This window comes from Sminthopsis crassicaudata, chromosome 4, assembly GCF_048593235.1.
Source record: "Sminthopsis crassicaudata isolate SCR6 chromosome 4, ASM4859323v1, whole genome shotgun sequence".
Taxonomy (NCBI): domain Eukaryota; kingdom Metazoa; phylum Chordata; class Mammalia; order Dasyuromorphia; family Dasyuridae; genus Sminthopsis; species Sminthopsis crassicaudata.
In genome coordinates this window covers 346926673-346947835 of record NC_133620.1, presented here as the reverse complement: position 1 = coordinate 346947835, position 21163 = coordinate 346926673, and the positions used below count along the sequence as shown (strand labels likewise).

The 21163-nt window shown below is 36.3% G+C and overlaps 1 protein-coding gene across 8 annotated transcripts in view; it reads left to right on the top strand.

Moving 5' to 3' along the window:
- LOC141539027 (beta-1,4 N-acetylgalactosaminyltransferase 2-like) overlaps positions 1–21163 on the top strand; it is a 58212-nt gene that overhangs the window by 13207 nt on the left and 23842 nt on the right. For 3 of the 8 annotated variants that reach the window (XM_074261233.1, XM_074261232.1, XM_074261235.1), the window contains exons 2-4: positions 3112–3306; positions 14125–14256; positions 17200–17306. In XM_074261233.1, the coding sequence (XP_074117334.1) occupies positions 3112–3306; positions 14125–14256; positions 17200–17306 (434 nt within the window). Of the gene's footprint in view, positions 1–367; positions 521–3088; positions 3307–14124; positions 14257–17199; positions 17307–21163 lie in introns of those variants that run through there. The other 5 variants (XM_074261239.1, XM_074261236.1, XM_074261234.1 and 2 more) reach the window with 4 other exon arrangements.

Sequence of the window (21163 nt, the reverse complement as noted above, 5' to 3'; positions counted from 1 at the left end):
GCTTGGCGAAGATCGAATCGCCTATAGGTAGTCGGAACTGGCGGCCAGGTGCCTGACATTATTCTCTGTACTTTTCCCATTACGCTCCTTCGCTACCTTGGTGAATGGGCTGTGGGCGTTGATGGGTTAAAAAGTATATGTTGGCTCCACTTAATTTATTTCGGAGCAGCTCGGAACTGCGCTTTTGGAACCACCGGGACCTAAAACCAGACCTGGAACGAGTGAAGAGCCCAGTACCCCTCCTGTTTTTACTAGAAATTAACATTGCCTTCTTCCAAATCCTCAAAGAACTTTTTTTTTTTTTTTTTTTCCAAACGTTCCAGCCAGTTTGGAAGTTCTCCTATTGTCTGTAACGTTCGGTTTTTGAGCACTCAAGTCTGTTGGCAAGTTCGACTTTATGCTCCTCGAGGACGCTGAATTGGGAAGTTTTCATCCGGAATCTATTCATTCCTCACGGTGTAAAGACACTTTGCACCCGTGTCTGCCCAATTCAGAAAGTTGAGATGGAAATTGCTGCCCGGTAGGACCAAACAAAACCTCCGCAACCACTCGCTAATTTTTGTAGCGTCCGAAAATCCTCCGAGTTTGGAGAGTCTGTGCTTCACGTGTGGAAAAGAAACTATTCCCTTGGTCAATAGGTTTTTCTTCCTCTATCCAATTCCTTCATCTATGACTGACTGAGAAGAGAGGGAAAGGATGTGGGGCATGAGCTCTGATCCCTGGACAATAGGGGAATAGGGAACTGGGAGCCGGGAGACGCGAGCCGGGAACTGCACTCCCAGCCTTTGAGAGGCAGTTCCCATTTCAGTTTCCTTTTCTGAAAAATGAGGTCATTAGCTTAAATAACCTTAAAAGTTTTTTTAGAGCTTTATGACTTTCTGGACTTGTTTCCTCATCTGTATAGCCATGATAATTGTCTCTTCCATGACTCACAAGAAGTTTGAATGAGAGATTTTGCCTTTGTTGTAGACACTGATCAAGTTCTGTCAGAATTTGAGCTGAAAAAATATCCAGATCTATATAATGAGGAGGAGGAGGATAGTATTTACATAATGCTTTAAGATTTTGTTGTGTAGTGTAATTCATTTGATCTCTTCCAAACCCATTACTTGAACAAGAATTCCTCTTCCCATCTCTCCAATTTTTTCCTTTGTATGGGTCTAAATCTGCTTCTTTACAACAATTACACATTCTTAGTTCTGTCTTTGGGGCCAACAGAATAAGCTTAATCCCTTGTTCACAGAAAAGTTTTTTAAGTAGTTGAAAACAGCTTTCTTCTCCCCTTTTTTTGAGTTAAATATCTCCAGTTCATTCAATGTGTCTCAAGCCCTTCACTATACAATATCCTTCCTAAAATATGGCACCCAGGTCTAAGCACAATACTCTAGATGTGGTCTGAATAAAGTGCAAGGGCACTCTCACTTCTGATCTTGACACAATGTCCATGTAACCTAAAATCACATGATCTCATTTGGCTCTTATATTAAAACAAAGTACTGGCTCCTAATTGAACATACTGCATTTGGAAAAAGCCCCATTTCTCTTTCAGATGAATTGTACTCCACCTCCTCCATGCGTGTAAAGTCAATTTATTGTAAAAAAAAATAATTTACTTTTGCCTCTGTCAAATCTCAAAAGGATTTTGCCCATTTGATCCCATTGCAGTCTTTCTGGATGGTTGCATATTAGCTCTGTCTCCCAGCTGCATATTTAATAAGCAGGCCATTTGTCAGTGATAAATATATTTAATACGAGGACAAATACAAGGATAAAATTCTTGGGGTACTCCACTAGAGCCCCCTCTGTCCAAGTCAGTAATACCATATCTCTAATGACTTCTCAATAGATCAACACATTCAGTTAATTCTGAATTCACCAAACTGTCCTCTTTCTTGGCCTCAAAGAGTAAAAGATTTGGGGATAAAGATTCCATGTCTATTCAGCTTTAAGGTAAAAGGTAGAGCTATCAAATATATAACCTATGACCCACAACACTTCTGAGGGTTGCCCAAGCAGATTAAAATGTCATTGGGACAAAATAAACAGAACCAAGAGAATACTGTATACAGTAACAGCAATATTGACTTTGAGTGAATGTTATTTTGTCTATTAAAAATACCCAAATTAACTATAAAGGACATATGAAGTAAGGTGCTATCTGCAACCAAAGAAAGAATTGATACATAGAAGTATAAATAGAATAATTTTATAAAAACACAGAGATTTGTGTCTAATGGTAGTCATGGAAGGGGAAGCAGAAGATAGAAGAAAATAAAAAGAAATTCAAATGATAATTTTTTTGTATATTTGAAAGGAATAGCAAATCGTGCATAGTAACTTTGCATGTGCAATTTATGTTCAATTAATTTCATGTGCGGGGCAGCTAAGTGGCACAGTGGATAGAGCACCAGCCTTGAATTCAGGAGGGCCTGAGTTCAAATTTGATCTCAGACACTTAACACTTTCTAGCTGTGTGACCCTGGGCAAATCACTTAACCCCAGCCTCAGGGGAAAAAAAATTAATTTCATGTGCAATTATCCTTTTTTATTGTACTATATTATGAAAATGCTTATTTATTTCATAAATTAAATTTTTTTAATTCAAAAAGATCAGTCTATACAAGATTTAGGCTATCTTTTGTTGTTAATGTGATCAAGAAAAAGAAAAAATTGGGAAATATTTAACAAAATATATGGAAATACTATAAAATGGATGTTATATTTTAAAACTAAATCAATATGTGATTCAGAGAGATTCTTATATATAGATTAGTGGCTCCTTTTTCTTTGAGTCTGACCCCATTGGCATAAAAAATTAAAAAGCTTAGAATTAATGTCAATGTCTCCAATTTCATTATACCCAGGGTTTCTCATTCCCCAGGTCCTGGGTGCATATTTTCCAGATGGATGGAAGTAATATTCGCTATTTTTTCCTGTGCCCAGTATTTTCATTCATATATCTGACTAAGGCTGTAAATTCCCTGAGGACTATGATTGCTTCTTTATTATATACATTGCTCAGATCCAGTGCAATTAATTAGACACTTAGTCCAAGTTCTGTGAGTAGAAGATGAATCTATAAGGTAAGATGTTGTTTCTTTCTTTCAACAGTTGGAGATGCCAGAAACAATGGATCAATTTGAAATGGCTACTGGTGTTTTCCTTTTTGTCGGTTAGTGTTCTTGTCTTGCAAGTCTTCAGAAATCCCCAGGAATACCTACCTAAGTCCGACTATCCAGCTCCTCTTGTCTTGAAGTTATTGCCCCAGGAGGAAATCAGGAAACTCTTTAACTATGATGGACTCTGGTGAGATATTGCTCCTTACCCACTTCTTTATCCTGAGTCCTACTTCTGCTCCCCCACTCTTGATGAATTATAAATTTATAGTGTAAGGGTCTTCAGAGACAAATTAATCCCTTCTCACTTTGAAGATTTGGAAACTGAAAATGAAAAAAGCTTAATTCCTAGCCTAAGGTCATAGAGGTGGTAAAAGGCAATCCTGTCCAAATGCAAAGTTAGATGAGCATTTTTTTCTAGATAATCTATGTAGCCCTCCATCTGAATTCTTTTCATACCTCAAATCCTTTATTTTCACACTTTTATATACTTTTATATATTTTCACACTTTTGTAGCCCAAATGTATGAAGTAGACTGGAATCATTGATCATCCTTAACAAAATATTAAAAGTATATTGGGAATAGCAAGAGCCAGGAGAATTCACACCTCATCAAAGAACTAACTAACTGTCTTATCAAGGTATCCCTAGGCACCCTCTTTATATTCTCTTCTCAATCAAAAAAAAGTTTTCATTTCCTGTAAATTACATTACAGTGTTCTTGTCATACCTTATGGATAGGAAATCCTAAAATCCAAAGTCTTTTGTAGGACCAGATTTCCTTTAACCAATCCCATTCAGACCAGTTCAGTAATTTAATCTTGAGGTTAAAATGTAATAAAGCCAAAAAAAACCCAAAAAACAAAAAACAAAAAAAACCCAACAACACACATAAGGCATTCATGAACCATTAGATGCAATAAAAATTAAATGCAATAAGTAAATCCATAAGTCCACATGCAACAAAAATTAAATTTAATAAAAAATGAACTTTTCTAATCACAAGAATCTCCCCCTCCTCCCCAGTAGTACATGATAAAGACAGTTTATTGCACTATGAAATAACAGTAAACCATTTATGAAGTCTATCAGCATCTCTACTGCTTATATCGACCTAGTTAAGAACCTGTCATTTATAAATCTTTTGTGTATTGCACCAACCAAGAAGGGAGTTTTACTGGCTGTTAATCCTCTAGTGCAGTACTGTTTTTGAAGCTGTTTTAATCATTGCGAGTGTTAACTCATTTTTCTTGGACTTTATAGCAGTTTATAGTGGAGGTTATAGATAACTGTTATGGGAGCCACTTGCTAGTGGCTGCTGGATGTTATGGGAGCCACCTGCTAGTGGCTGCTGGGGATTTAACTCAGACCAGCAGAATGTATCCCTTCAGGTGAGAAGATGATAATGATACAAGGACACTGAGAGGCAGTTGCATTCTCTGACCTCTCTCCTCTTCCCTCTTCCCTCTAATTTATTTGATTCCCAATCCACAAGTAACAACTATGTCAGTAAAGGCTGATTTGCAATTCCTTCAGGGTTGTTATGATTCACAGTTGTGGAGGCTTTTGGAGAACTGACCTGCCCTTTCACACTTAGGCGTGGTCTTTAACAGATAACCATCAATCTCTTTTTTAATAGCAGTCATAGACTCAGTCCCTTGCACGCCTCCTTTTCTTTTCTTTTTTTTTTTTTTCTTTTTCTTTTTCTTTCTTTCTTTCTTTCTTTTTTTTTTTTTTGATTTGAGCTCTTCTTTCCCCTTTTTAAATAGCTTTTTATTTACAAATATGCATGGATAATTTTTCAGCACTGACCCTTGCAAAGCCTTCTGTTCCAAATTTTCTCCTTGACAAGAATTTTTTAAAAGAATACAATTTCTAAGGTTAATAGGATAGTAAATCGAACAAAATGGCTACTTTCTTCTGTTTCTGCCTTCACTATAGTAATCAACTATGATAGGTCAGAAAAATCTTCTTTATAAACAAAAACATCCAGCTTCACCTTTGCATGGGCTAAGTCATTTATACTTCAGGCAAGAAAGCATCTTTACCCTCTCAAAGGACCAACCCAAACTATATAAAACAGATGCCTGTCTTACCTAATCCCTTAAGTGAGTAGCTCCAGTGTTTACGCTTATACATAACTGTATTATTCTCTTCTGGGAAATCACTCTCATTTTGGTTTACAATATTTGGTTTAAAATTGTTTTCCCTCATCTTCATCTGAGTCTGTTCAAGTTCTAATTAAAACTGCCAAGTTGAGTTCCAGCACACTTCTTTCTTAAAGCCTTCCCTGAATTTTTCATCTCTTCTCTGAACTCCTATAGAACTTAGTACTACATTCTAACATTTTGTTCTCTAGCTCCAATGGCAACCCTGTTTCCTAGGAGATAGTTAGATATTATAATAGATGTAGTGATAAGACTCTTATCAGGAAGACCTGAGTTTAAATCTAGCCTCAAATACTTAACTGTGTGATCCTGAGCAAGTCAGTCTTCATCTCAATTTCCTCAACTGTAGAATGGAGATGATAATAATAATACTTACTGCTCAAGTTTTTTGTGATATTCAAATGGGATGTTTGTAAAGAGCTTAGCATAATATTTAGCATGTGTATGTGAATTAGAAACTTAATAAGTGCTTGTTCTCTTCTTTTCTATTGTGGTAATGTCCCTACCTACTCAATCTTTACCTGTTGCCTGTTCTTGAACAACCAGTTCAAATACCACACAATTCATGAAGCTCTCCCTTTGTTTGACATTCACCATCTGCCTGTCTTTACAAACTTATTTCACATTTTTCTTTTTCAAACATTCCAACCAAACTGACCCCCCCACTATGGCTTCCCATACTATCTCCATGTCTTTGTCTCCCATGCCTGCAATGCATTCATTTCACAGTTCTAATTCTTAGAATCTTTGGCTTCCTTCAAGGCACATCTCAAATGTCAATGACTACATGAAACCTATCCTGATTTTCCCAGTTGCTAGCCTTTCTACACACTGGACACACCTTACCCTGGAAATTGTTCTGTATTTACCTTGTATTATTTTATATATATACATGTATCTGTGTTCATGTTGTCATTATTACTGTCTCCAATACCATTCTCCACCATTGCCTCTACCAATAGAATATAAGCTCTATAAGATCAGGGATATTTCTTGCTTTTTTGTCTTTTATACTAGTTTATGTACAGTATCTTGTACATATTTAAATATTTAATACTTTTCTGAATGACTATAGTTTTAATTATAACAAAAACCATCTGGGAAGGGGTATAAGAAACAATTCATTTAAAGGCATACTCTATTCCAATAAGTATTAACCAGTTTGATATGATTCCAGAGGGACAGTACTTATAAGTTCTTTGTATGATGTCCCAGAACTGTGAACTACAGGTTATAAGTTTACTTGCTTAATCATAGAAAACTAACTAGAGACTTTCCATCTTTTTTTTCCTTGTTAAGGTGACCAAATCTAACAGAGCAGAGGTAACTCAATAACATGAAAAGTTCCCCAACTTACTTTTGTACTTATGTACCATTCTCTCTTGTCCAACTGAAGCAAGCGAGCATCTTACAATTATGTTCTGATCACTTAGTTAATGAAAATGTCCAATGCTTCATCTAACATGAAAACCCCCTGCTAAATTATGATTTCTAGCTGTTGTATCATTTTTGACTTCTGAAGCAAGGTCTATCAACCAATGGGATTTTGTTCTTTGTGCAGCCCCATTAGGGTGTTCAGGTACCAAATCTGGTATCAAGCCTAATAAAAACTTATTTTTAGAAAAAGGAGGCATCTCAGATCTCAAGGAAGATTTGAGGTCTACTTCATTAGAGGGGAACAATGGACCCTTTAACAATAATAAGTGCCTCAGTTTCTTTTTTTAAACCAATTTGGGGAATAGTGTATAATACTGATATATTTGAAGCATTTGTCACTCAGACATAGAACAACAGAGTAAGGTAACTAAGAATTCTAGGTAGCCCCAACCACCCAAAACCATACCCCAACAATGTTTTAATTTTTTTCTGGTCAGTTAGAAGGCATAGCTGGCTAAAGGCAAAGACACATAATGAAATAACATAAAAAAGAAAATTAACAATAGAACCTTGCTCTCTGACCCTTATTAACACAAGGGTACACTCTTCCAATATATGCCATGAATAGGAAAAGTGAACATGTAAAACAGATATCAGTCAGTCAATCAAAAATTATTTAATAAGTAATTATTGTGGCAAATGCTGGGGATACAAAGAAAGGAAAAAAAATCCATGGTTCCAGTATCTCATGGTTCAGTATCTAATGGGGAAAACAACATACAAATACTATATATGCATAAGATAAATACAATTTAAATGAAAGGTAATCTCAGAGTAAAGGCACTAACATTGGAAGAGAATGTGAAAGGCCTCTTAAAGCAGGAGAATTTGATTTGAGGATGCCAGGAAAGCTGGGAAGAGATGAAAATGCAGAGAACTCTAGGGATGGAATGCTCATGGAAGCACCTGGCCAAAGCACAGCTGTAGAAGGAATAAGAAAATACACAAATAGGAAATACATGTTGTTGTTTAGTCATTTTTAGTCACGTCTGACTCTTTTTGATTCCTTCTGGGGTGTTCTTGGTAAAGATACTGGAATGATGTGCCATTTCCTTCTCCAGCTCATTTTACAGTTGAGGAAACTGAGGCAAACAGATTAAGTGACTTGTCAGTCATCCATAAAGTCTGGATTTAAACACTGGATGATGAGTGTTCCCAATTCCACATCTGGTATTCTATTCACTGAGCCACCTTGTTTCCCAGCAATACATGTACTCAGGCCAAATGCAGGAGAAATTCATGTCTCTTAAGCTGTAGAATAACCATCATCTTCTGGTGATATTATAATGCATTCCTTGTTGAATCTGATTCTGGCTGGGTGTGCCTTACCTTTTGTGAGCCTTATTCCACAGATATCTAGGTAATCTCTGGTGATGGATGAGTCCTTTATTATTACTGCATTTAATCTCTATTGAACATAATTTCTGATATGCATCATTTCTAGGATTATACTTCTATAGGAGGAGGTTGTGGCAGAAAGAGGAGGATTTGAGCTAAATGAGAAGAAATAAACCATTTCTGTATTTTGGATGGATTTGAACTAGTAAAACAAGGCAGAAGTTGAATTTGGGAAAACAAAAAACTTGATAAAATTTGGAATTGAAGAAAAGTTGAAGGAAAACAATTTCCAGGCCTAAATCCTAGTTCAGTTTCTACTTTCAGGCTATTAGAGAAACAAGAAGAAAGACAATTACAGAGGATATAAAAGGATTAAGGAAGTGTGTGAGAGAGTAGAAGCTGAATGATAGATGAGAAAAGTCTATGACAAGGCAAGATAAATAAGAAAACTTAAATGAACCATTATGGGGATTAAGTAAATTGACAGTTTATTAGTGGGTGGATCAAATATGTTGTAAAATGTTTTAACTTCTAAAAATGAATAATTGACAATGAAGTGCTTTAATCAGGTGTTTTGGGTGGAGGTGAAAATAACCATAATTAGTCTGAAAAAACAAAGTAAAAGTCTCAATCATGCTGAATAGTAAGAGAAATTTGTATATCATCTTGGATCTTGGTATAATGCTTTTATTTCTGCCACTGTTTCTCTAGTTTCTCTGTCTCATTGCAGGTCTGAGCTGATGGGTAAATCCATTTATGGAATAGTTAACCATGTACTTGGGTTTGGTGGGTTTTCTTATTGATGTTGGCTACTATTATTGGCAGCCAATGCCGCTGAGAACTTCTCTGTAGGGATACTCATTCACCTAAAATCAGGAAAGAACAAGCACAAAATATGGAGAAAATATGTGTATGTTGATAGACATCATGTCTATGTGGGAGATAGGGCAGTTGCTGCTCCTATCCTTCCCAGTAGCTCATAGGAGCTCTTTTCTCACACATTCCAAGAAGGAAAAGAAACAAAAACTCATTTTATATTTGAACCATTTCAGTTCAATATCTCCTAAGTCCATAGCCAACCAAAAGTCAAAACACCATTGGTCCCCAAACTACTAATGAGCAAAAGGATCCCACCATGGGTTCTTACATGATTGGATTGGAAGCAGCACAAGGAATATCTTATGTATAATTAACCAGGAAGGGCAGCTGGATGGTTCAATGTATGAAATACTGGGCCTGTAGTCAGGAAGACCTGAGTTCAAATTCAGCTTCAGACACCCATTAGCTGTGTGACCCTGAGCAAGTACCTTTATCTCAGTTTGTTCAGCTGTAAAATGGGTTAATAATAGCACCTACCTTCCAGTATTGTTGTGTGGCTCAAACAAGATAATTGTGAAATTCTTTACATAGTGCTTGGCACATACTAAGTGCTATATATATGTTAGCTATTATTATTAATTTTTATATTCTAGGGGCAGCTAGGTGGCGGATAGAGCACCAGCCCTAAATTCAGGAGGACTCGAGTTCAAATGTGGTCTCAGACACTTAACACTTCCTAGCTGTGTGACCCTGGGCTAGTCACTTAACCCCAACCTAGGGTGATGGTGGGGGAATATCTGTTATGAGAAAATAGATTTCCTAATTAAATGCAAAGATATTTTAATAACAGGAAATAAACACTATATAAATCATAACAAGAGAAAAATTAAGATAGCATGATTACACAAAGAGATGCAGTGAAAGTCTTTGATAAAATAAAAGTCATTTATACTAAGTTTAAAGATATAAAAAATATGGGAATAGAAAGATCTGTCCTAACATGGTAAAAAAAAATTATTCAAAACCAAACACATTGTTTTAAAATATAGTTATTGCTAACTTTTCAAAAGCCATCAAATAGAAATAATGAAAGTAAATAATCATTTCAGTAATCAGCATGAAAAAAGAAATTAATGGTATAAGCATAGACATTAAAGAAGCTAAAATATCTATTTATAGGCATATGTCAATGCTATGTCCCAGAAAACTCAAATCATTCAACAAAATTTAATTGCTCTATTATACAACTTTAGCAAAATAGCAAGATATACAGCAAAACCATAAAATTACAATGGTTCCTCACTACTTGTCATTAATTGGTTTCAGAAGACAATATAAGTGGCAAAAATAACGAGTACTGAATAAATTTTCCCAATAAGGAGTACATATCCAGTCTTCAGTCTAACCATTCCTTCCCACCAGTTCCCCAAAGGAACAAGTGAGCATTCCAGTCGGGAGAAACAAGCCAGCCCAGGTCAAACAGGCTCCTCTCTTTTTGACCCAACTCACTTTTCCCACTGAATGTGGAAGCTGAAGCTAGAGACCCTCTGCCACCCAAGGTCCTGGTAGCCACCTAAGGCTTGGGTGTCCTGAGTCCTCTGCTGCTTCTGCCATTCCCCCTGCATCTCTGCTTGAGTTCCTGATGCTGTTCCTGCTGAGGATGCTGGCCCCTCCCTGCCCCTTCCAGTGCTTCTACTTGGGGAGCCTAGAGACTATATACAGCTGCTACACTATCCTGCAGGAATCTTCTCTGCAACCTGCCTGCTTAGCGTAATGGACAGTCCTGCACCTTTGTTGGGGATGAATTGCCCACTTGGCAGTGGGGGATGGGCAGTGTGCCTTGCCAGCTGTACAGCCCTATTGCTCAACTAAGACAACTTACCAAGTGCAACAAGTGTTGAGCAAACATCAAATGCTGAAGCTTTTTTTTTCTAATGCTTTGAATACCACTACTAAATATGAATTTAGGAAATACCAAGGAAGAAACAGACAAAGGATTCTCTTTTGACCATCTGTCATAACTTCCTGAAGTGCTAACCATGTCAAGTTATAGAAATCTATAGAAACAGAATTTGAAGGCTTGCAGAGACTCAGAGCTTTCTATTTTATCCAAGAACAAAAGGAAACCTACTGGAACATAGACTACAAGTGGTCATCCAGCCTTCTGCCTGAAGATGTGCAAGAAGGGGAGAATTACAATCCCATTCCATTAGAGACAGCTCTAATCTGAGGATAGTTTTTCCTGATTAATCTAAATTTGCTATTTTTTCCCAATTTTCACCCCTTGCTTCTGGTTCTGAGTCTAATTGGAATGTTCCTTCTCTACATGACACCCTTCAAATAGTTGAGGATAATGTCTTTACTAGTCTCTCCATGTCCCATTCTCATAGGACATGAACTCAAAGCCATTGCCCATTCTGGTTGCCCTACACTGAACATTCTCTAATTTATCAACCTCAACTATAGTGCCCAGAACTGAACGCAATATTCCAGATGAAGGCTGATGAAAACCAGGTATAATGAGACTGTCATTTCTCTATTTCTGAGACCTGCATCCTTCTCAATGTAGCCCATGGTTACATTAGCTTTTTTTAACTACCACATCATACTGCTGCCATATAGAGCTTGCAGTCCACTAAAAATTCCAGATCTTTTTCAGATTAACTACTCTATCAATGGTTCCTCTCTATAGACTTGGAAAAGGATTTCTTGTGCCCAAAACAAGATTTAACATTTATCCTTATTGAATTTTATCTTACTAAATTCAGCCCCATCCTCTAGCCTCTCAAGAGCCCTGTGGATTTTGATTGTAATCCACTTTGTTAGTAATCCCTCCCGATTGTCATCACAAAATTTCTGTAAAAAATTTATAGAGAAGGGGCAGCTAGGTGGCACAATGGATAGAGCACCAGCCCTGAATTCAGGAGGACCTGAATTCAAATCTGGTCTCAGACACTTAACACTTCCTAGCTGTGTGACCCTGGGCAAGTCACTTAACCCCAGCCTCAGGGAAAAGAAGAAAAAAAAGAAAAATTTATAGAGAAAACTAAAAGGCAAATGCATACAAAAAAATTGTCTTGAGGCAGAGTATCTAATAATTTCTTAATGATCATTTCATTTTTCGAAAGATAGAGGAACAGTTTGGGGGGACAATAGCTGGGTGTTTGAAATTCCATGTAGCAATGTACAAGAAAGGGCCCTACTTATTAAGTGCCAAGTATGTGCCAGATATTGTGCTAAGCTTTGGGAATATAAATAAGAAAGACAGTCTGCCCTCAAGGAATTTACAATCTAAAGAGAGAAGACAATACCCAAAAGAAGGCATATGGGGGAAGAGTAAGGGAATGAAGTGGAATCAAAAAGCCCTCCAAATAGAAAGGAGAGGCAATTGAGGGTATTGAAGAGTTGTTGAATTGTAAAGGTGAATCAATTTCCAAGATGCTAAGATTTCAAGTAATGAGCTTGTCATAGGGCAGTCATCATGTGTGGAGCTGAAACCATCCATAACAATTCATGATATATGAATGAACCATGAAAATAACAAAGTAAATAAAGGACAACTTTCCTTATGATATTTCAAAATTACAAGTTATTGATTTTTAAACTGATGTTGGTGAAAAAACAGAGAAACCTGTCCAAAGATCAAAACAAAGCCCAGAAATAGAATCCAGGATGTATAAAAGGTATTGGACAAATATAGTTTTAAAATTTCAAAGGACTCCATGAGACATCCAATAAAAACTATTGGCAAAATCCATAGCTTAAGCAAAATTCAGTGTGAAAAATAGATTTCAAGAAATACTTCATACAATACATTATGATAATGGCTAACTAGATCAATTATCTGAATTGCTTTAGTCATAAAAGAAATTGTAAGTAAAAATACTTATTTCAGTTATGAAGAAGAAAATTTTTATAATAAAAATTAAATATATGATCAGGGATAAAAATGGGTGGGTCTGGTTATACAAAGATAAAAAGATTTTTGTCCAAAAAAAGTAATACTTCTAAAATAAAAGAAAAAACCAGTTTAGGGGAAATATTTATAGTTAGTTATAGATTTCCAGTTAATAGGGGTCTGACATAGAATTTATAAAGAATTAATATATAGCTTTAAGAGAGAGACACACTCACCATTGTAGAAGTGATCAAAGAACATGAGCAATTATTGAAGGAAGAAATGCTCACTGTGGGTGAGGATTTTAAAAGATGTTCAAATGATTTAAGTATCAGAGAAATGTGAAATAAGACAGCTTGATTTCCATTAACTTTGAAAAAAATTACCAAATCCAATGTTAATGGAGCTACAAAGAAACAGACATTTTATGACTGTTGTGGGGACGTAGCTGAGTACAGTGTCTGAAGTTCGATGTGGTAACATGTGAGAAAAGTCCCCATATTAACCCCAGAATTCCATTACAAGAACTATTGCTAACTAATATTATGCATATCTATTGTATACTATACATATGACTACATTATAATTATTATGTTTATCTTAAAAATAAAAAAAATATTCTTCCTACAATCTAAGCACAATCCTTTTCTCCTATTCAACATAAGCTCTTTCCTCTTGAGGTTGTTCCTCCTTGTATTTGCCTCTGGAAATCTGTTAACTTCCTTCAAGACTCAGTGTAACTGCCCTTTGCTCTAAATCTTTCCTTGTTGTTTGTGCTCCCCATATTGCACATAGTTTTATGTAATCATTGGTATTTATGTTTTTTCCTTCCCATGGAATGTAAGCTCCTTGAAAGCAAGAACCAATTTTTTTTGTCTTGGAATTCTTAATGAATAGCACAGTGGCCTGACTTAATAGGTTCAGTCAAGTTATCATTTAGGATTTTGAGAAGTAATGTACATTTAGAAACTGCTTTACTTTTTCTAACATCATTTCTTCTCTCTTTTATTAAGTGAAGAGATTTTATCTTCTGTTCCTTTCCTTTGTTGTACACTGGCTTTGGGAATGTCTTCTCTCATTAGAGACTTGATGCTAACGAAAGTATTACATGATAAATGAGTAATGACTCTAGACCCACAGCTTTCCTATATCTCTATCCTTAACATCTATTTGTAAATCCATGGAGAAACCACATTCAGTTTCTAGTCTTTTAATCTAACTAGACCACCTCCAGGAACAAAAGGGAGGAATTAATGGGGTGGTGTTTTACTGGAGTGTATCTAGGAGTCTTTCCCCATTTCAGTTTATCTACATGGATCATGTTTATAATCTTTTTTCTTTCTTTAGGTTGTTCCCCCAAAGGCAGTGCAAATGTGAAAAGCAAACAGTGAACTATATCTTTCAAGACTCCTACAACAAGAGTGAACTTGAGGCAGTGAAAGTCAGGAGAAAAGCAGAATTTGAACACTTCCAAAAGAGGTAATTCAAACTGTACATGAAAAATCTCTAAAAAAGTTCTCTGGCTGTGTCATAAACGGATTTTCCAGAGTTATCTCAGATGGATCCTAGAGTAAGTTCTCTCTTGAGGGCACCCTAGAATACAACTCATGGTGGCACTTATACACTCCTTTTCCTGACTTTGTGAATGATCCTTCTTTTGTCATCTTTCTATTGGTGAGGGAGATTTTATTCAGTCTGAGGGGCTAGGAAGATGAAATTGAGAGAAAAAAAAATGAAGGAATATCTATGAGAGTGAGGGAAAGAGTTGTGTATAGGGAGAGAGAAGAACAGCTAGGTGGTGCAGTGGGTAAAAAACTGGGCTTGGAATCAAAAAGACTCATCTTTATGAATTCAAATCTGGCTTCAGTTGATATATATGATCCTGGGAAAGTCACTTAAATCCGTTTATCACAGTTTACTGATCTGTAAAATGAGCTAGAGAAGTAAATGGAAAACCACTACAGTATCATTGCCAAGAAAACCCCAATTAGAGTCACAACTGAACAACAGAAACAACAAAGGGATAAGGAATACATCTGGAACTTGAATTTTTATGGGTATTTAGGCAAACTATATTCAAGTCTTTTCTAAGGGCAATTATCATTTACCACCGCTGATGCATATGATACCTCTGTGGACAGAATACTGTGTTAACCACTATTAATAGTAGGGTGTGTCTATATGTAATGGGTTGTGGACCCTAAAAGAACAAGAGAGATAGTGCCTACCCTCACAGAGAGAGCTGCCAGTCTGATAAATGAGAGAAAGACTCTGCTAGACATCGCAGCTGGAAATATGAGAAAATGGAAGAACAAAAGTGGGGAAGGAGCATCAGATAAGACTTCCTGGAGGAGAGGAAAAGGGAATGCTTGTCTGACTAGAGTCCTGCAACTTAAAAGAGTAAGAGCAGGCTTAGGGGTAAGGGCGAAGAAGGAATCATAAAAGTAGATCTGATGATCAGGGATTGAACAGAAGGAAAAGATTAGATTTCTGATAATTGGTGTTAGAGGAAGGTAGTTCTAGATACTCCTTCCTTCTCAAGAAAAAAACCACCTTTTAACTATGTATACATAATTAACCATGTGTACAGGAGACAACTCAGTACCTCAGACACTTACTAGCTGTAGTGTTGGGGAAGTCACTTAATTTCCCTGAGCCTCAATTTCCTTGTCCATATAATAAGGGTGATAAAAATACCTACCTAGCAGTGCCCTTATGAGGATCAAAGGAAATAACACATATACAGTTCTTTGCAAACTCAAAGAGCCATGTACACTTAAGACTGGTTTTTGTCATACATAAGCAATCAAGAAAAGCAAAAGATACTTGTGATAATTTATCTCTTAGAAAGTAATATAGGAGTTACTAGATTGCACAAGGGTAGAGCAGGAGGATCCTTAACACTTTTTATTTATATGATCCTAGGCAAGTCACTTAACCCCAATTATCTTGCAAAAAACCCAAAGTAATATTTACTGAAAACAGGACTCTCCCCAAGATTAGACAAACTTCATCTGTAGTGTTGTTCATCGCCTGGAGTCACTCTCTTCCCTACGGAAAAATAACAAAATAGGTTGCTGGCCTGTGCTAATTGGTGAGGAACAAGAAAGACACAACCCTACTCCCCACTTCCAGGACACGTGAGCATTTTAACTGTATTCTTCTGGAGATAGTTACTCCACTGGAGATAATGCCTTACAAAGTTATTGGTTAGGCTTCAGGAGTAGCTTGAAGATTGGGAATTTCACTTAAACTCTCAGCTTTTTCATCTGTAAAATGAGTTGGATTAAATGACCTCTAAAATCTTTCCTCATTCAAAATCTTTGCAGGTACATATAAGCCAAAAAGTCAGTAGGAAGATACACAATAGATTTATGTTGGAAAGGCAGATAAGTGGCACAGTGGGCAGTGCTGGACCTAGAGTTGGATTCAAATCCAGCCTGAGATACTAATTAACCATGTGATTCTAGGCAACTGATTTAACTTCTGCCTGCCTCAGTATCCCAAATTGTAAAATGAGAATAAGACAACCTACCTCTCAGGGCTGTTTTGAGAATCAAAAGAGATAGTATTTGGATAGTGCTTTTTAAACCCGAAAATATTATACAGTTATTTTTGTTACTATAATCAAGTAATCTTTATCATATTGCCAATGCTGACTTACAAGTAAGAACTGAATTAAGATGTATCATCAAGGACATTTCTGGTAGAAAAAGAAGGGTATGGTTCAGAAATGAGAAACAATAGAAGTATAGACTCAGTCTCCATTGATCTCCCTGATACAGAATATAGACAAGTTACAGTCAATGGATTGAATCCTCAATAGAGAATTTGTGGAAAGCATGAAGAAGAATTTTAGGGTAAGAATCCTTGAAGGATTCCAGGTTGCATCAGCAGTAGAGACACATACTTGTGAAATGACTATTCCAAGAATCAAAACATCTTGCAATAACTATCAGATGACATTATTATAATCCTTGAAACTCCTTCCTTATACTTTTAAGGTTCAGGAAAGTTTCTTGAGCCTTATTAAGTAACTTAAGTCTTCAAATCTTATAATGAGCAAATATGGAAAAGTTTACACTACGTTATCTTTCATTATATACTACATTATATTACATTATCTTTCAATCCATTGCTAGATGTGCTTAAGTCATATTTGGTGTGCATACTCTATTTCCTACAATTAGATTAAATGTTTTTAGAAAGTATTTTATTTCCCCTAATACAATGGTAACTCACCAAAGGCAGTAACCACATTTGTACCATCAGGTAGAAAGTTTCCCCATGGTGTTTCTCTTCCCACAGACCATTGCAAATAAGTGTTCATGGAAAATATTTTGGGACTGCTTGTTGGAGATGAGGACAAATACAACAGGAAAACCTCAAAACACTACACTCATATTTCTCTTTCTTCTTCAGAGAAGGGTTACCCCACCCTCCACCACTGCTGGTCCAACCAAACATCCCTTTTGGGTACCCCATCTATGGAGTGGAGGTGATGCCCTTTCATACAATTCTGATCCCAGGTAGGTACCTGCTTGTTTTCTTGGCCCCATTCCCCTCCCTTGTTTTCATGCTGGCTTCTAAGGCTAAAAATGGATAATTTGCTATTTAATTCTCTAATTCTCAATCAATCAATAGTATTAATTAAGTAACTACTATGTTCTAGTCTAGATTCTGGGGATATAAATTAAAAAATGAAAGAGTTCCTGCCTTCAAATAGTTTACATTGTAATGAAGGAGAAAACACACATATATAAGTTTATACCAAAACATGTATATAACACCTGATGTGGTTTACTTCTGGTATAGAATACTGCTTTTACCCTCTATATTCAATATCTTATCTACCTCATTCATGTCAACTGACTTCACCCTGTCAGATCTGAGTTTCCAGAAATGGATCACTATTGGCGTTGTTCAAATTCTCTCAGGATCCTAAGTTAGCCTTTTTGTGAGGGAATATATTCCCCTAGTCATCACAGATTTCATCCTCTCATCTATGTACTTCCATTTATATAAATTCAACCACTCACAATAATGGCATATTAAATAGTAAACATAGCTTATTTATTTAACAATAAAGTAAAAGAAAGAAAAAGAACATCACAATTATACATTGCACGCAAATGCAAGAATAACAAATACCATTTGCATATAAACCTGTCATGATTTTTCTCCAATATATTTAATGCCCATATGGAAGAGCCAGCGCAAACTTGACAAGAAAAGACATGAATGGAAAAAAAAACTTATGTGATTAACATAACAACTATGGAACTGAAAACTTTAATATCTTCTTCTTGTCTCAAGAACTCTCCATAAGTGTTCTTCAATGAATGTAGCTTCTGTATTTAACAGAATCGTCCACTTCTAATCTAAACTTTATCCACACCATGCTTGAATAATACTTCACTTGGATGTATGTCTCACCCTAAATAATCCACTAAATGACTTCTTTGATTCTCTACTTCCAAGTTATTCTTCTCAGTTGCACTTATTACTTAATATCCATTGTAGTATCTATCACTTCCAGATTCAATCTTAGCCAATGCCTTCAGCTAACATAGTGTTACATTCTTTTAGGAAAAGGCAATGACTTTTACTCTAATTTTAGAAAAGACCTCTTCAAATGATTCTCAGAATTCTTCTCTAATACCTCTGATCAACAAGTAGCACTGCAGAGAAATTTATTCTGTCTTCTTTTCACTTTTGTTAGTCTCAGCAGAAAGTCATAGTAGATGGGATATCAAGTGAAAAGTTGAATGAAATCATATTGTGAAGGGTTTAAATGCCAAGCAAAGGAATGTGTTTTTGATAATAGAGAGGCTATGAAGTTTATTCAGTAGGACAATAATGTAATCATATCTACAATTCAAGAAAATCACTTTAGTTGTCGTATGGAAGATTGGCTAGAATAGACAGATTTGAGGCAGGAAGAGCCAATTAGGAGGCTATTTCAGTAGTCCATTTATGATATGATGAGACCCCAAATTAAAGGAGTGGCTGTGTGAGTGGAGAGAAAACATATTCAAAGGTGTTTCAAAGTTATAAATGGCTAAATTTAATCACAGTGAGGAGTGACTCCAAGTTGTGAATCTGGGTAATTGGAAAGATAATGATATCCTTAAAAAAAATACAAAAGTCTGGAAAATGGGGAAGATCTTAGGGAAACAATGATGAGTTCTGTTTTAAATCTGTTAAATTTGAGATGCTTAAAGCACATTGAGTTCAAAATATCCAATTGACTGTTTGTGACATGGGACTGGAACTTGGAAAAAAGACTGACTAGGGCTGGATATATATAGATCTAGAAGCTATCAGAAAAGAGACGATAACTAAACCCATGGAAAGAATTAAATAATAAATACATGCTTGTTCATTCACTCATTCATTTATTCATTAATTCATTCATTCCCACCAGAAATCTCTAGACATCCTCTAACCTAGAGTTCTTAGAGATTTAATTTTCCTTTTTTACCATCTATGACTAGAGAAAGAACAGCCAAACAATTACTAAGCATTTAATAAATACTTAGTATCTGCTAGACACTGTCAAGGAAGGGGAAAAACATAGTCTCTACCCAGGAGAAGCTCACATTCTAATGGACAAGACAGCATGCAAAAAAATGTATATACCATTTACCATATAAATGGAAAGGGAACCCACAAATTTCCAGAAGTCAAAAAACACATGGGAAAAAAATGTTTCTACTCTTAGTTTGGAGTTAGAGAATTATCATTTGCTTTTCATTGAAGATGCCTTCTTTTGAGCTTCCTGTGAATATTGCTTATACTTCTTTGTTAAGTCCCTTGTCTCTTTTCTGTTGCTTCTTACTACTCCTTTGTCATACTGTCTGCAACCCAGACCTTGAGATATGGATCCTCCCTTGCCTCACCTCTTTCTCAAAGAAGATACTAGTATACAACTCTTCAACTGGGACTCCAGCTAGGGGGAAGTTTTGGATGCTGTGTATAAATTCACTTACCTTGGCAGTATACTTTCCAGTGATTTATATTGGCAATGAGATTGACATACTCATTACCAGAGGTAGTTCAGTGTTTGGGAGGCTCTGAAGGAAAATGTGGGAGAAGAAAAGTATTAGACTGACTACCAAACTGAAGGTCTATAGAACTGTTGTGTTGACCCCATTGTTGTATGCCTGTGAAACTTGGACAGAATATCAGCACCATGCTGAGGAAATACTTCCATTTGAACTGTTTTAGAAAGTTTCTGAATATTACCTAATGTACTAGATACTGAGGTCCTTTCTGTAACTAAACTACCAAGAATTCCAACTCTGCTGTGTAAAATATGAAATGTAAATATTTTGGGCTGGACACATTGTTCAAATGCCAAACATATGCTTGCCAAAAATGCTATTTTATGGGGAATTCACACAGGGCAAGTGCATAGATGGTGATCAGAAAAAGTGATACAGGGATACTCTCAAAGTCTCAAGAACTTTAGAATCAATTATTTGACAGTGGAGGCAATGGCATAGGACCCCAGCAAGCATAGCCCTCATCAGAGAAGCTGTTGTGATCTATGAACAAAACAGAATTGAAGTACCTCAAAAGATACACAAATTTAGAAAATCCATCCAAATTTTCACGGGACTACTTGTGCCCAACCTATGGCAGAGCATTCTGAGCTCATATTGGTCTGATCAGCGACAGTTGGACACACTGTAACTTGACTCTAACATAGTGATGTCATTTTGGTCCTCTTCAAGAATGAAGGACAACAACCAACCAAGCATTATCCAGCTCTACCTGATTCTGATATTCCTACTAGATCAAGAACAGGGCAGTGTAGTACAAGGCTTTTAGAAATCTGATTCATGTTCTTTTGCTGGGAATTCAAGCTATAGCACAGACAATCTTTGAGCAGAGGAATCAAAGAGGGTTGATGTTAGAATTCGAGATAAGGTTTTAAAAATAAATTATTTGAAAGAGAAAAGTGCCAAGAAAGAAGCAGAAAACAAAGCATTAACTACTCAATCAAGACTCCAAGACACCTGAGAAGTCATCAGGGCTGAGCTGGGTACTGAGAACTTTTAAACAGACGAGAGATTTTCTTTGGGAAACAACACTCTTCTGATCACATACTGTATAATTAACTTGCTAAGGAGCTCTAGCTCACATGGACACATGGCATTTTGGTATGCCGTCCTGTAATGTTCGAACTAGCTTTCTGGAGGATCTCGGGACCAGCCTTGATCTTAGTGGAGGAGTGCAGTTGGCAAGAGAGCCACCAGGAAGACCGTCAAAGATGGAATGTCTCATTTCCAGTCCTCTCAGTATGATTACATCATTACAACACACTAAGTATGTGTGAATTAAAGAACCATTGCATCACCATACTAAGTACTAATCACAC